Here is a 16,068-nt window from a genome sequence, read left to right on the forward strand (position 1 = left end):
TATTTTTTAGTATATAGTATCATGTCTGACCCAGGCCAAACTTTTTTGAGAAAGCCCGAGCCCAGCCAAAAAAAAGTCGAGCCCGATGCTTTAGGGCCGAGCCCGCGGGCTTAAAATTATGACGAAGCCCGACTCATAACGGGCCGGGCCGGGCCGTCGGGCTATCCAGCCCATAAACAGGTTTATTCCCAGTGGTCTACGAGGCTGACGCGAGTCGCGACATATGTCTATTCTTTTTCGGCCCTGTATTCTCCGGTTCCCGTATAATAACAAGACATTACATGATACAAAGCGAATGCAACCCATACACGTGGTAACACTGTAAGGTTGTTCAACTTCCAGCTGTCGTCGTGAAACAGAGAGTAGCTTCCAACGCACGAGATCAATCATCTGTCATCTATCGCCCCCGTCAGAACTCATCACAACGACGGGGAGTTAATACATGGGATCTCCTCTCCCTCCTTTTTCCCTCGGATGTCGCCTTTCTTCCCTCTTGACTATGACCCCGCCCTCTCCTCCGTCTTCAGTTTTTTCGATTTTTAATAGCAAAATTCACAACGACATTAGTCCTATTTCTCATTTTTCATTTCACAATGCAAATCAAATGAAACGAATCTCCAAAATAACGTCCTCTCTCTCTCTCTCTCACGCACAGAAGCTGATCCTTCGATCTTCGTCCTGTTTTCCACCTCAGGGAATAAGGAGAAGCCACCTAAGAACAAATGAAATCCCATAATCTAACCCTAACCCTAGCTTTATTCTTCTTCTTCTCTACAATCCTGTTCTGATTGCACCAGATAATCTCCTGTTCTTGAGTTTTTCTTTGTCTGCAATTGGTTGGGGAATTATGGATTTTCAGGAGAAAGGCAAAGATTCCTCATTGGCGATATGTGTGCCGAAGAAAAACTCAAATCCTAACCACTCCCTCAATTATTCTTCTTCTTTCTATCGTCTCATGAACCTCCCTGCTTCACCTCCTTCGTCCTGGTTCGAGATTCGTCTCTTCTACGTTCGAATTGCTCCTTGCGTCGTCGACAGCGTTCCCAGCCATCTCACTCTCCGCCACCTCCGTCGCGAAATTGGGGTTTCTCTTGAAATTAATGGCTCCCGCATCCCTGCCTCAGAAACGGCGTCTCTCACACTTCGTCGTGATCGTCTCGATAAGGAGTCATCGGAAGTTACGTATGTTAGCACCGACAGCGTTCGAGTCACGGGAGCAGTTGAATTCGAGGTCTACGAGAAAGAAGATTTGATTTTGTGTGGTTCTCTGGAACGAATGGAATCTTCTGCTTGGAACAAAGGCAGCATCGGGCTCGATCACCATCAGGTGTTGGAGAATGATCCCAAGACTGGTTGGACCATGGATTGCTATACGGCGGCATCTATTGCCACGGGTTCCTCTGTCTTTTTTAAGCCAAAGCTTGGAATTTCATCGCCTTCCATTGAAGTTTATGTTGCCGGGTGTTGCTCCGGTGTTCCTCTGATTTTAACGAAAACAATTCAACTCAGCCCGAGGCGGAAGCCTCCAAGGCATGGGACACTTGATGCGATTCCAGAGGATGAAGAAACTGGGAAGGATCAAAACGTCATGGGCAGTTTGGTTCGTCATAGGAAATTGCAGGTAAGCGAAACTTCTCTTGCGTCTACTTTCCTGCTAAGGTTTCTGTGAATTGATTTTTCTCGAGGTTTGCAATATTACGATGTTTTTACCTTGGTTCCAACTGGTCTCTTTTGTGTTCTGAGCTGAACAACATTAATACTGCATCTGGAATTGAGAGAAAGTTTCAAGAAAAAAGGAAACAAGAAGAAAAGAAAGGAAACACTTACTCTCTTGGGCAATGGAAAATCTGGAATGGGCAGGCTGGAAATTTGGGAGCTGGGGAAGTGCCTTTCTTCGGATGAAGACTGAAGAGATGCTTTAGCAATTTGTTTTATCGTTGCTTTTTTTCATAGTAATTGAACAAACGTTAAGATATTACTCTAGCATTGTTTTGTAGATAGAGATGAAAGACTGACCTAAGTTATTTTGGGTTACTAATGAAACTAAGCCTGGACTGGAGATGTTTGAATATTTATGTTCTCTTGAAATTGTTATCAAATATCATGGATATCCTGAATTTTGGAGAGATTTGTGATTTCACTTTGAGAAATATAAATACTGTAAGATGTGAGGAATCCATTGGATATTGTTGACTGTTGATGGGGGGATAGGGGTTGCAAGAGTGGAATTCTACTGTGAACCAAGATTCACTGATCTTAGGGGTTCTCAGCTAATAATATCCCAATTAAATAGAATATTATTTGGTATATGAGTATATCATAGGAACTAGGTGGAGTTATGGTCTATGAATTCATCAGATATTAGTGTTACTAGTCACTGATGGTAACACAGAATTACCCCCACCCAAAGCCCAAATGCTTTGAAAACCTCAACTGTCTTATAAACTATAGAGAGGACTGAATTGAATCCAGTTGTGGTTCATATTGTAAAAAAGTTTAAGGTCTACAAGAGAAGGGGGCTCAGGGATTTTCCTGTAACGTTGATCAATCTTCTCAGACTGAGTTTTGTCAATAATTCTTTGTCCGTGGTGGGCATTTTTTGGGACAAGCAAGGGGGTGGGGGTGGATGAATACTGTTATTATGACAAGGATCATTTAGTTTCAGCTTTGGTTAAAGTAATTGTTTTATGCTTAGAGAAGATTTTTAGGAATATTGATGTGGGAGATGCTAATTTGGAACAAAAGTTTAGAACCAAACCTTCCTGTAGATTCTTTGAAGAACCTTGATGATTGTTTTGAGGCAGAAGCGGATCAAGAATAGCTGGTTGGTTGACATTACCCCATTAGACAAGGTTGCTCAAATAGATGTTACTTGGAAGGGGCTTGTCATGTGAAGATGTTTATTACTGTTTCCTGTTTGAAGCTGGGGGTTATTGTGGTTTTTGGTATCAGCTATGCATATCTGTTCTGTTGAAGGGGGAGGGGGTTAGGTGGTTTGGAAGGTTAGGAATGGCAATGGGGTGGGACGGGGACGGGGAGCCACTTCCCATCTCCGTCCCCACCAACAGGGACAAGGTTATCCCCATCCCCGTCCCCACGAGGATCCCCACTCTCCGTGATTTTTCATAATGTCAACCATTTTGCTTTTGTTTTTATTTTATTTAAAAAATTAAAAATAAAATAATTAAAATTTACAATCCTATTAAAAAAGATTCAAACATATTTTTAAAAATATTAATATATAGACGTATGCATACATATATACATATATTATTAGCGGGGATCTCCATCCCCATGAGGAAAAATCATCCCCATCCCTGCCTCATTTGGGGCAGGTCCCCGCGGGGATCGGGGAAATGGGGAAATTGCCATCCCTATGGAAGGTTATCTATGATGGGTTTCAGTTATTGATCCAAAAAAAGGTCATCTATGATGGGGACTGGTTTTGAGAGAAATTAGTCAATTTATTGGGGTTAATAGATGTTTTAATGCCTTTTCTTTCTCATCAGCTTCTTGTATCTGCTCCCATGTCTCCTTTTTTTTTAGTCCTATGATAGTTATGGATCCAAACAGTCTGGTTTGTAAGAAACCTGGCAAAGGAAAGAAAATAAGGGAAGAAAAAATTATCCATTTTTCTCTCTGTTGTTTGGTTTAAGTCAGAGGAAATCATCCACTGCATACCACTGCACCAATAACCCCACCCCAATATCTATTAGCCACACCTCCACCCCCATCAGGACAAATTCTCTGCATGATACCCTGTCCGCCACTGCCATCAGCATCCCTCTCTGCAACTACCATTTTCCATTAGAAAAAAAATGCAGAACAAATTGGGTGAAAAAATTTGGTTGTTCAAGCTTCCTTTGCCATCAGAGATGTGCATTCTTGGGTATCAAACTGAGAAGTATCATGTTGGATCTTGGTTTGTGTGGTCAAACTGAGACACCAATCCCAACAAAAAGTACAGAAATAAATCAGGAAGGCGAGATGATGCTGGATCAACAGTTACTTGGCCATGCCAACCATCAGTCTATTTCCCTAAAAATGAATACTTGAAACTTAGGAATATTCAGCATATTCCTTATTTCCCTCCCATTTCTTTGAAACCAAGATACCTTATCCTAGAGATGAAAGGGCTTCTCTTTTTCCTGTAGGACAATCTTAAGTGTCAAAAGGAAGCAAGAAGCAAGAATCAAGAATCAAGGGACAATGTAACAAAAAGGTTTCCACAATCAAGACCTTCAAGAAACAAGATTTATTTTAACAAGTATCTCTAAGAAATCGCTCCTTGGGTAATCCAGGAACCTCTGGAGTTGGGGGTTTCAGGGATGGGGAGGGCAGAATGATGACACCATATTCTGGTCCCATAGGTGTGGGAGACTCTCTGAGAGCTGAAATCATGCCTCTACTACAAGGCTTGAGATTGGCCAAGCAATGGGGATTTCAGAACTTTGAGGCATAGGGAGATTCTAAATTGTTAATAGGATGGCTGCAGACAAAAAATCTGGGTGTATGGACTTTCAGACAACAGATAAGGGAAATACTGTGCTTAGCAAGGGAGGCTGGGGTAATTTTCAAATGGGTAAGGAGGTCAGCCAACTCTGTGGCTGATGGTTTGGCAAAGCAGGGGGCCTTCATGGAGAACGTTTTTTGGGTTGTACTGTAACTTTCTAACTTGATTGGGGTCAACACTCATTTTCTGAGTGGTTGACAATGTATGATAATTAATTACTATTTTTAATGAAAGTCACTGTTTCCAATAAAAAAAAATTCTAAGAAATCAAAAAAGATTCAAGAAGATTAGAGAATGTAGCAAAATATGCAATAAAATCCAACAAAAATCCAAAAAATCATGAAAAAACCAAGAACTGATGAAAATCAAAAACATTTCAAGAAATATTGCAGAGACTGCAGATAGGCTTTTACATTTGCAACTTGATATTGTTGCAATAGAAATAAATATCAATCCTTTTGAATAGGTAATAAGAGAAGTTATATTAGCAAAAGTAGAGAGGGGCAGTATGATATTATTCTTGCACATAAAAGGTATGAGTATATTTCTACCTGGTCAATGTATCCCTGTAGTCATCTATAAGGAAAAAATATAGATAAGAAAGAGAAACAGGTAGCATACTCTCCTTTTGCCACTAAAACAAGAAAATTGTTTACTTTCATTTCAATTAAAGAAATGTAAGATCAATTACCGTGACCTCAAACTTCAAAATGGGGGATCTTATATTCCCACATATGCATAGATTTTATTCCTTCCAAATGGCTATCAGACAGGGCTAAAGGAAGGAGGTTTAAAAATTTGCTACCTTACACCTAAGGTAAGCAGCAATTGAGTGGCATATGTAGGGCAATCCAGCTAAAACCTAATACATCCACCAAATAAAGCTAAACCTTTATGGGAAATTGACAAAGCTTTGTGGCGATGTAACTTTTTATCAATGGAAATAAAGTAAAATATGGATAAGGATTCAATGCGTCCTTAGCTCATAAAGCACATATTGTCATTTTTAGATTTGGTATCTTCCTTAAGATCAAATGATCCTCAGGATCTTCCCAAGAGCAGTCTATGTAAACTTTATATGAATTTGGATGGGATTGAACTCATTTCCCACTTGAGAGCATCATAGCGTAACATTTGACAGTGAAAGCCCCTTTTGGAATTCATTTTCCAATTTTTTTTACCCTTGCTTTCTAGAGGAATGAACAGTTGACTAACTTGAAGAAGCAACCAGTTTTAGAAGAGATTGAACCTCTCAACTATTTACGTTTTCCAACCATTAGGACCAAACCCCTGAATCTGCTATCATATCACACTGCTAACAAATGTTTGGCCCTCTAATCAACTGTTATTTGTACTGATCCAAGAATCCAAGCTAGTAGAGATAGATAGGAGCTGGATAAGGAGTGTTTGGGGGATAAGAGGTCTGAGCTGGTCCTTCATTCCTTCATGGGGAGCTTTTGGGGGGATCCTAACAATTTGGAAGAATGAGGTTTTTGACTGTGAAGAAGAGCTAATTGGTCAGTTTTCAGTTTCTTTAAAATTTAGAAACTCTTCTGATGGGACGGCTTGGGCTCTATCCAATGTCTATGGCCCCAACTCATACAAAGAATGAGATTTATTCTAGGAGGAGTTGGCTGCTATTAGAGGCGTTTGGGAGCCCATGGTGTTTGGGGGGTGATTTCAATGTGATCAGATTTTCGAGTGATTTAAACAACCCAAACCAAAGTATTATGGCTAGCATGAGAAACTTTACCAAACTTATTGGTGCTCTGGAACTGAAAGAACTTCCTTTGCTACAAGCAGACTTTACTTGGACAAACTTTCAATCCCCCTGATATGTTCTACATTGGATAGATTCCTTTTCTCTCTAGACTGAGAGGAATTGTGGGGATCCTTAACCTCAAGAACCTTGTCTAAAGTAACTTCTGATCATTGTCCTATTTGCATTGAGAGGGAAGTCCCATTTGGAGGTCCTTGACCTTTTCGCTTCGAAAATATGTGGCTCGAGGATCCCTCATTCAAAGAAAGAGTAAAGGCTTGGGCTGAATCAGGATCTTTGGGAAGAAAGAAAATTGAGAGATTCTGTTGGAAACTAAAGAATTTAAGGAAAAAGCAAAGGCTTGGAACAAGGAGCATTTTGGAAGAATTGAACAAATCAAAGATTCAATCACCTCTAGGATTCAAGAACTGGATAGAAAAGAGGCCCTTAGAACCATGTCACAAGAGGAGAGGGAGGAAAGATGGAACAAGAAAGTCGAACTAGAGGAATCTTAAGGAAGGAAGAGATTTGTTGGAGATAGAAATCTAGATCTAAGTGGATTGAAGAAGGGAATGGCAATACTAAATTCTTTCATTCATTAGCCAATGGAAGAAGAAAGAAAAACACTATTCTTAGTGTGGAAGTGGAAGGCCAGGAACTAAGGGAGTCTCATGAGATTGTAAGGGCTTTTGTCAACCTTTTTAAGAATCTTCTCTCAGCCACCGAAGCCTCTAGGATAAGTTTACCGGATCTGGGGTGGATTATAATCTCTGAGGATCAGCCCCAGGAATTGGAAAGAAATTTCTCTTTGGAAGAAATTAAGGGAGCAATTTCTCCATGGATAGATCAAAGGCCTTGGGACCAGATGTTTTTACCATGGCTTTCTACCAAGAGTGTTGGGACTTCCTAAAATTTGACCTCGTTGAAGTGTTTGAAGATTTTTTCTGAAAAGGAAAGATCCCCTTTGGAGCAAATGCTACCTTTATCTCCCCGATACCTAAGGAGGCAAAATCCCCCAAGGATTTCAGACCAATCAGCTTGATAGGGAGTCTCTACAAAATCATTGCAAAGGTTCTCTTAGAGAGAATCAAGAAAGCCCTACCTTCAATAATTTCTCCTTTCCAAGGGCCCTTTGTTGAAGGGAGACAGATTGTGGATCAAATCCTTATGGCAAATGAATGTGTTGCTGAGAAAAGGAAATAAAAAGACTTGGTTTGTAAGTTGGATTTAGAAAAGGCTTATGACTTAGCGAATTGGAACATATCTTGCTAGAAATCCTAGAAAGGTTTGGGTTTGGAGAATGGTGGAGGAAGTGGATAAAAGGATGCATTAAGTTAGTTCACTATTCCATTCTTATTAATGGAGTGGCTAAAGACTTCTTCCCGGCTAAGAGAGGTTTAAGACAAGGGGACCCTATTTCTCCCTTCCTTGCCACCTCAGTAATAGAGATCCTCAATAAGATGATTGCAGTTGCAAATGCTTTGGGCCTGATCAGGGGTTGGAGGGTTGGAAGAGATCAAGTAATTGTTTAACATCTCCAATTTGCTGATGATACAATTTCGTTTTGCGAGAATCTTGATATGGAAATGGTAAGTAACCTAAAGTTGTTGATTGAGACTTATGAGGGTATGGGGAAGTATTACATTGATTAGGGCCACTTTAGCAAATCTACCCATCTACTTTCTTTCCACCCTTCATATCCCAACAAGGATAGCAAAACATATAGAGAAGTTCATGAGGGATTTCCTTTGAGAACCAGGGGAGGAAAAAAAGGATCACTTAGTCAAGTGGGAACAGGTTAGTAAGCCAAAAGAGTAAGGGGGTCTAGGATTAGGAAACAATTACATAAGAAACACCGCATTGTTGGGTAAATGGTTATGGAGATTTCCCTTTGAAAGAGACAGGTTGTGACACAAAATAATTGCAAGCATTCATGGTCTAGATTGCAATGGTTGGGATGCTAAATTGGCTCACCACTCCACTTCAGCCTCTCCTTGGAAAGCTTTTCACGAACTCTACCCTACATTCTCTAGTTCCATCCGTTTTGATGTGGAAAAGGGGAATAGAATCTGTTTCTGGGAAGACCTTTGGGTTGGGGAAGATCAATTCTCTGACCTTTATACCATTTCCGACTTCAAGAACGAAACCATTTCTAATTTGGGTGTGGTTCCCATTCAGGTATCAACTGGAACCTTGGTTTCAGAAAAAGCCTTAGGGATAAAGAGTGTATCTTGTTGGCTAATCTCCTTGGAACCTTGCAATCAGTTTACTTAGACCCCAATTTGGAGGATTCTAGATTCTGGGTAGTCTCCCCAAATGGGCTTTTCTCTTGCTCCTCTTTATTCAGTCCTCTTTCTTCTGCTAGGCCCCAAGGGGTGGCTCTCCCGGTGAAAGAAATTTGGAGCAAGCCAACCCCACCAAAAATCCAAGCTTTCTACTGGACCTTTTTCCTTGGTAAGGTAAATACATGTGACTTGTTGCAGAAAAGAAGGCCTTCCACTTGCCTCTCTCCTCATATATTGATTTCCTGCTCATTTGTACATCGTATTTGGGAATTTTTCTGTTCTCTCTTTGGCTGTAGATGGGACCCTCCCCTAGAGGTGACAGACATTTTCAATCCTAACTTCTTGAGGCAACCAAAGAAGAGAGGGAGAATTATGTGGAAAGTTACCAAAGCGGCTATTGCTTGGGGAGTATGGGAGGAAAGAAATAACAGAATTTTTGTTGGAAAATGTACAACTTTGGAAGAGGTCATTGACAGCATAAAACTGAGGGTGGCATTGTGGATAAAAACCTTGGACTGTTTTCAAGTTTTCTCTGTATCTGACATCCAAAGGGCATGGAAAGAGATGGCACAGTCCTCTAGGGGCAAGGAAACTATAAGAGTTGAGTGGAAGCCACCAGAGGTAAACAAATTAAAACTGAATTTTGATGGAAGCTCTATGGTCAGCCTGGGAGTGGCAGGAATTGGGGGAGCAATCAGAAATGAAGAATGCAAGATATTGATATTGGCTCTATATTCAGGGCCAATTGGTATTACAAACTCAACAAAGAGTTGAGTGGAAGCCACCGAAGTAAACAAAGTAAAACTGAATTTTGATGGAAGCTCTATGGGCAGCCTGGGAGTGGCAGGAATTGGGGGAGCAATCAGAAATGAAGAATGCAAGATATTGATATTGGCTCTATATTCAGGGCCAATTGGTATTACAAACTCATTAAAGGTTGAGTTATTGGCATTATTGAAGGGCTTGCGATTGGCAAAGAATTTGACTTTTCGTCAGGTGGAAGTGGAAGGGGACTCAAAAGTTGTAATCTCTTGGGCAAAATGTAATAGACATGTCCCATGGACCCTCAAGCATATCTTCAGAGAAGTGGAGAGATTAGAAAATGATATAAATGCTGATTTTAGGTGGATCAGGAGGAGTGCAAATGGGTTAGCAGATACTTTAGGCAAACAAGGGGCTGCAAAGCAGCAACTATATTGGGCCTCGTTGTAACTTGGATTGTAAATCCTTGGGGATGACTATTGGGTCATCAGTCTGTAATTAACTCCACAATTTTTAATTAGTGATTTAATGAAACAATCTTTTTGCTGATAAAAAAATGTTTCTATCTGTACAGACAGAAATATCACTTGAATTTTAGTGGGGTAGCCCGAGGGCGGCAAATGGATTTGCAGACCAGCTAGCAAAACAAGGGGCAAACAGGGATCAGTGTTTTTGGGCTCAGTTGTAAGAATGAGAAATCATTACTGATAGGTGGCAACTTAAATTTTAGTGGGGTAGCCAAGGCTACTCATAACCTGTAAATCATATTTTCTTATATTAATGGAACTCTTTTTACTGATAAAAAAAACATCACTTGATGTGATTGCTTATGGAATATTTGACATCACAACCATGCTATTTACAATGTGAAGTCATTTTTGAGTCCCAACCCCCTGTAAATGTTAATTGCCTAAGTTGTTAGTTTCTTTAGCTTGCTTGTCATAGTGAAATTTCCACTTCTTTCTCCAGAAGATTTTCTAAGTCAAAGATTTGAAGGAAAAAAAAAATATAAAATGTCAACAAAAAATCTGGTGAAGGTATAAAGAGAATACCAAAGGAGGTGGTTTCATGAGGGTGTTGCGACCAACAGTAAATGTCAATATACTCCTTTTGGAATCTCTGCACCAATGATCCATGTTATTAATTCTATGCCATTTTTGTACAAACTGCTTGTAACCTACTTTTATCAAACTGTCTTTGCTAAACAAGATCCCCATTCTAGGAGAAACTAAGGAAGTACGAGAAATGCAAGCAGGCATTGTTGCATTCTGCTCTGACAAAAAGGGCTTATATTCTCCTCCAAAACTGTAAGCCATGTGTACTGTTGGTAGTTGGTGACCATGCCACCATGGTTGCCAAATTCTTAGTAATGTATCATGCATGGATTCAAAATTTACAGTCTTGTTATTGCAATTGTACCTTTTTTTCTTTGGACTTCTTATCTTTATCGTTGAGATAAATGCATTTGCGAGAGCGTTTTGTAAACTGACATATGGGTGTAACTGGAGCTCCTGCAGATCACAGATACAGAAGTTGATGAATATGATTCTGAAGGGAAAATTCGGTCCAGCTTTTACTCGGAAGATATGTATTCTGATGATGATGGCCAGCTTTCATGGTTCAATGCTGGTGTAAGAGTTGGTGTGGGTATTGGTCTAGGAATGTGCCTTGGCATTGGAATTGGCGTTGGGCTGCTCATGCGCTCATACCAAGCTACAACTAGGACTTTCAGGAGGAGGTTTTTCTAAACTTGCGTTCTAGAATTGGAAACCTGTGTTTCTGAAGAAAAATGGTTTGAGAAAGAAAGCCCTGTTTTCCATCTATCTTGTACGTATGAGTTTAGTACATGGGATGGAGGTTGTACAGTTTGTGGATAGCATGCCAAGTTCTTTGATAAAAATAGCTCTTCGGGGTGCTATTGGTCATCAATCTCATCCTTGTAGCTGAAGCCTATATGGTACCAAGCAATTACTGCCAGTCAGATATAGCTAGATTTTCATCGATGAGGCTACACTAGATACAGAGGCTTTGTTTATTTTTGTTTTGTTTTATTTTTTCCTGAGGCAGTATGAGCTTGAACCTGTCGAATTCTGGGTGCGAGTCCTTGTCTTCAGAATGCATCTTTGCATGATTGTAGAAATCTGTGTTTTTTTTTATGTATGATATAGGAAGTTTATTTTTTATTAGTCTTGCAGAATAAGTTGTTTATGTATTAACTTCTGGTGGTTTTACATCCTTACGTTCGTCCTATGGGTTATTTAATTAATTAATGTCCCACGTTCAGCCATTAAAGTGTATATCAATGTTTAGAAAATTGGACTGGACCGGCCGGTTGGATTTGGTAAAACCATGGTAAAAGCATGAATCAGTTTGTTTGTTTGTTCAATCAAGGTCTCAAAACCGGATGTTTAAAGTGACCATTTTGAATTAGGGGTGAGCAAATGGGTAGGTTTTATTCGGAACCAAATTGAACTGACTTCGAACTGGTCTTAAATCGACCCCATTCGATCTATTACAGGGTGCTAAATTTTTGGAATCAAGGTTCAAAATATTGATATGCTTGATACATTGGTAGAGGTGTATCGGGCAGTACCAATAGTTTTTTTATTTTTAGTTTTTTTAATTTGGTTTAGAGCAAGGTTGAAAGTATCTATATGTATTGGTCGATACATATCGTTTTGGGACCCTTCCTATATGCCCTTATAGTGGATGTATCGGGGGTCTGACCAGTTCAGGGGGTCTGACCAGTTTTGGCCCCTCTGAACCAGTTCCAGAAAAAAAATAAAAAAAAAGAAGTAAAAAACAAGGTATCGATTTGCCTGATACGCCCCTATTGGCGTATTGGGCGTATCGATATTTTGAACCTTGGTTCAAAGGGTTTGGTTTAAGGTCTATCCACCCCCTGAATTGGTTGAAATCCCAAAACAACCCTAGAGGGGTGTATCGGGAAGCCCTCGATATGATACGTATCAGTCAATATGACCCAATACGTACTAAAATTTTGAACCTTGCTTGGAACCGACCCCCACCCAAGTCAGTTCCAAGGTCTAGGGGTTATCTGAACTGACCCGAATCAGCCTTGGAACTGAAATTGCTTTGAAATAAGCCTTAAAATACTTTTAAGGATGTGAAGGTTTGAGCCCAAGCACCCATGGTTACAAAAGTTATGATCTCACTTCACCATCTAGTTACTTAAGTGATTTGATCATTTGTTTTTATTTTAACATTTGTATGTGTATAACAAATTATGTAAAAGATAATATTTACAAAATTTAAATCATAATCACAAATTTTCAACTCTATATTAATATATTATTATATTTTACATATTAAATTATTTGATTTAATCAATAAAAATAATATAAGTTTTAAACTATATATTATCATTATTGAAAAACAAGTTTTTGAAGGATATGTTTCTTTTTTTTTTCTTGAAGGGGAAGAGTAAAGAAATGATAGGTTCCATAGATAGACCTTGGAACCACCAAGGCCATAACCAACCTTGGGGTCAAACCGAATCAACCCATGCTCACCCTTATTTTGAATTATCATAGATAAAAGAGTTAAAAACTTATACCCTAAGCTTTTAGAAATTGATTTGAACAAACCTTTAAAGTTTTTAATTGGAGTTAAACATACCTACAGACGTTAAGTTTGATGGAATGTTCTTCTACCCTTTACTATTGGGGATGTAAAAGGATCGTATCAGAATTGAATCAGGATATATTTGAAATTCTTGTCGGATCTGATAGGACTCAATTTGAATTTGAATCCTATCGTTAAGTCGGATCTTTGGATCTGATCCGATCTAACTTATTTTCTTTAAAAATTAATGAGTTATTAAAAGAAAAATAAAACATATTAGTTTAACGTATATATGTATTATATATATTTATATTTATAAATATATAATATATATCGGATAGGGAGGTGATCTGATTTTTTATCAGATCATAGGATCCGATCTGATCTGAAGATCCAAACAGGGGTGATAAGAATTCAACCAAATAGGATCGAATTGGATCATGATCCATCCATTTGCACCCCTACATTCTTTAAATTTTCAAAGAAAACCAGAAAGAAAAAAATATTCTTCAAATTTTCTAACTGAAAAAGGCCGGTTGTGTTTAGCCATCAAATATGCATAATTGTGGGAGCTTCTTCTTTATTGGATCATTTCCACTAACTGTTTCAAACGTAGTCTGGACTTCGGAATGGGCCCCATTGAAAAATGGGTCCCTTTCTTTTCTTGACTCTACAAAGTCTGAATGCAACTCCATTTTCTCTCTAACCTCACACTTAATTCTTTTTACAAGAAGATGAAAGAGTTGTTAAATGGAGTTATAGAGCTCTTAAGCAAAATCAATAAATCATCCATAAAATCTTTTCAACACCAACCGTAAAAGAGATTGTATGGCTCTCGTGTATTTAAAAAATATGATTCAATCCTTCTAGGAATGACAATGGGGCAGGTTTGGGGTGGGGCACCCCTTTCCGTTCTTTCCATGTAGTCAAGATACTTTGCCTCATCTCCAATGGCGGGGCAGGTCAGGGGCAGGGCATCCACTCTTTGTCGAGGACAAGGAATCCCCGAATTTTCTCTACTCTAAGGCAATTACTTAAAAATTATCTATTTTGTGGACAATTTACACATAGGATAAGGAATTTGGGGGTATTTTAGGAATTGAATTATAATATTTTAGGGGTACTTCAAAAGTGGAATTATGGGATCCTAGGATTTTAAGAATTTAAGAAAAACTTAGAGATATTTTAAATATCAGTATTACACCTAGAAATATTTTACAAGGGAAATTGCCATCCCTAGTCGTTTCATTATAAAGCATATGAATCAAGTAACTGAAATCAATTGTTATTCTATTTAGGTCATGTTTGGGAATGCTTAAAAATAAGTGCTTATTTGGGCAGGGGCCACACCATTAAGCATTATTAGTGTTTGGGAAATTAGCCTACTTTTTTTAAGTGCTCATACAATAAGCACTTGCTCAATTCAATTATCAAAAAAATCACTTATTCATTTTTTTTCTTCCATAATTGTCCCTAGTAAATTTTTAGAATACTAATAATACCCTTTTACAAAAACAATTTTACAAAGGCACTTTTAGAAAAATTACTTTTATGAAAGTAAAGTACTTTTACAAAAACACTTCTATAAAAGTACTTTTACATGAAAGCACTCTATAAAAGTACTTTTATGAAAGTATTTTTGTGAAAGCGCTTTTATATAGGTACTTTTTAAAAGCACTTTTATGAAAGCATTTTTGTAAAAGTACTTTCAAAAACACTTCTATCAAAATACTTTTAGTCATTCACTTTGGATTGAATATTTTGAAAATTTGAAAGAAAATGAATGGCAAAAGAATTATAATTGCTTATTTAAGTACTTATTGGAGAAAAAGGTGACCAAACACCAATATAAAATAAGTGTTTATTTTTTAAAATAAGCACTTAAAAAAATTAGGTGCAAAATGCAAATGAGTGCTAATTCGAATAAGCACTTATTAAATAAACATTTATTTTTAACATAAGCACTCCTAAACATGGCCTTAGATTATAGCAATTGCTTTCACATTCTACTTCATTGAACATAAAGCACTGACCAAGTCAAACGATTCAGCGCATTGTCTTAAAGCTGCTTGGTGGCATTATATTAGTCCATTTGTAATAGTTTAGTCATCGGTGCACCAAGAGCATCTATGGAATCCCATAACCAATAGAACTTTGGGGTTTTAGATACAACAACAAAAATGGAAAGCGAAATGGTTATCTAATGGGACTGCAGTACTTTACAACGTTGTACAAAAGCTTAGTGAGAGAGAGAGAGAGAAAGAGGATTGCAGATCTGAGATCTCAATTCTCAAATTCTGAGATCTCAGAGAAATTTTTCCGCTATGATTTCTGTTGTCATCACCGTCACCGTTGCCATTGCCATCATCGATGAACGTCGAATACTTCTCCTCTTCCTTCTTCTCTCTTCTTCCTCTTCCTCCTTTTCTCCCTCCCTCCTTCCTTCTTTCATTTCCTTTCCTTTCTTTCTTTCTTTCTTTCTTTCTCAGCCAACAACTCTTTTTAAGTTTTTTCTTACAAAAGACTGAAATGAATATTATTTGTCCTAATATTCTAATCCGCCTGAACTGTTCAACTCGGATAGTCGAACCGCTAACCCAGAAATTGGTGGCTAGAGTAGTTTCGCAGTTTCGTTTCTGAGTCTATTTTTAAAACCTTGGTCTATTATTACACACTTGAAATTGCATTTCCATCCCACTAACAACTAGTAGTAGAACATGTATTCCTATTGGTTCATGTACCCTTACCCTACAAGAGTTGAGTTGAGTTGGAGGATACAGGAATCTATAGTATCCAATGTAAAAGAAAATGTCAATAAACTGGTGGAAGTTTTAAATTATTACAATCTCCACAAGTATTTGTTGTGTTCTACCACAAAACAGAATTTTTCAATTATTACAATCTCCACGAGTATTTGTTGTGTTCTACCAAAAAACAGTACAAGTCTAAATACAGGCTCATCCATACCTTGTACTGAATTTTAATTAATTATAATGGAGTGACAACTGCAAGGATCAAACACTAGACTAGTTGATTAATATAAAATCTTAAGCTGTTATATGCGGTGTCTGAATAGGTTTTTATTCTTTAACAAACACCAAAAATAAAAATAAAACAATAATCAGATATAATACCTCAAAATGAAGAAAAAAGGTATAAACATG

The 16,068-nt window shown here is 38.2% G+C and overlaps 1 protein-coding gene across 2 annotated transcripts; it reads left to right on the plus strand.

Annotated features, from left to right (window-relative positions):
- Positions 1 to 418: 418 nt before the first annotated feature.
- On the plus strand, positions 419 to 11,505 carry LOC104600211 (uncharacterized protein At1g01500-like). Of its 2 annotated transcripts, none has more exons than XM_088895514.1 (2): positions 419 to 1,621; positions 10,542 to 11,505. In XM_088895514.1, the coding sequence occupies exons 1-2, from the start codon at positions 848 to 850 to the stop codon at positions 10,776 to 10,778; spliced, it is 1,011 nt and encodes a 336-aa protein (XP_088751640.1). In that variant the 5' UTR covers positions 419 to 847; the 3' UTR covers positions 10,779 to 11,505. The 2 variants fall into 2 exon arrangements, with proteins under 2 accessions (XP_088751640.1, XP_010261349.1); XM_010263047.3 differs by having other exon boundaries at positions 10,837 to 11,505.
- The last annotated feature ends 4,563 nt before the right edge of the window (positions 11,506 to 16,068 follow it).

Source organism: Nelumbo nucifera, chromosome 1, assembly GCF_055504915.1.
Source record: "Nelumbo nucifera cultivar China Antique chromosome 1, China Antique-T2T, whole genome shotgun sequence".
Classification (NCBI taxonomy): Eukaryota; Viridiplantae; Streptophyta; class Magnoliopsida; order Proteales; family Nelumbonaceae; genus Nelumbo; species Nelumbo nucifera.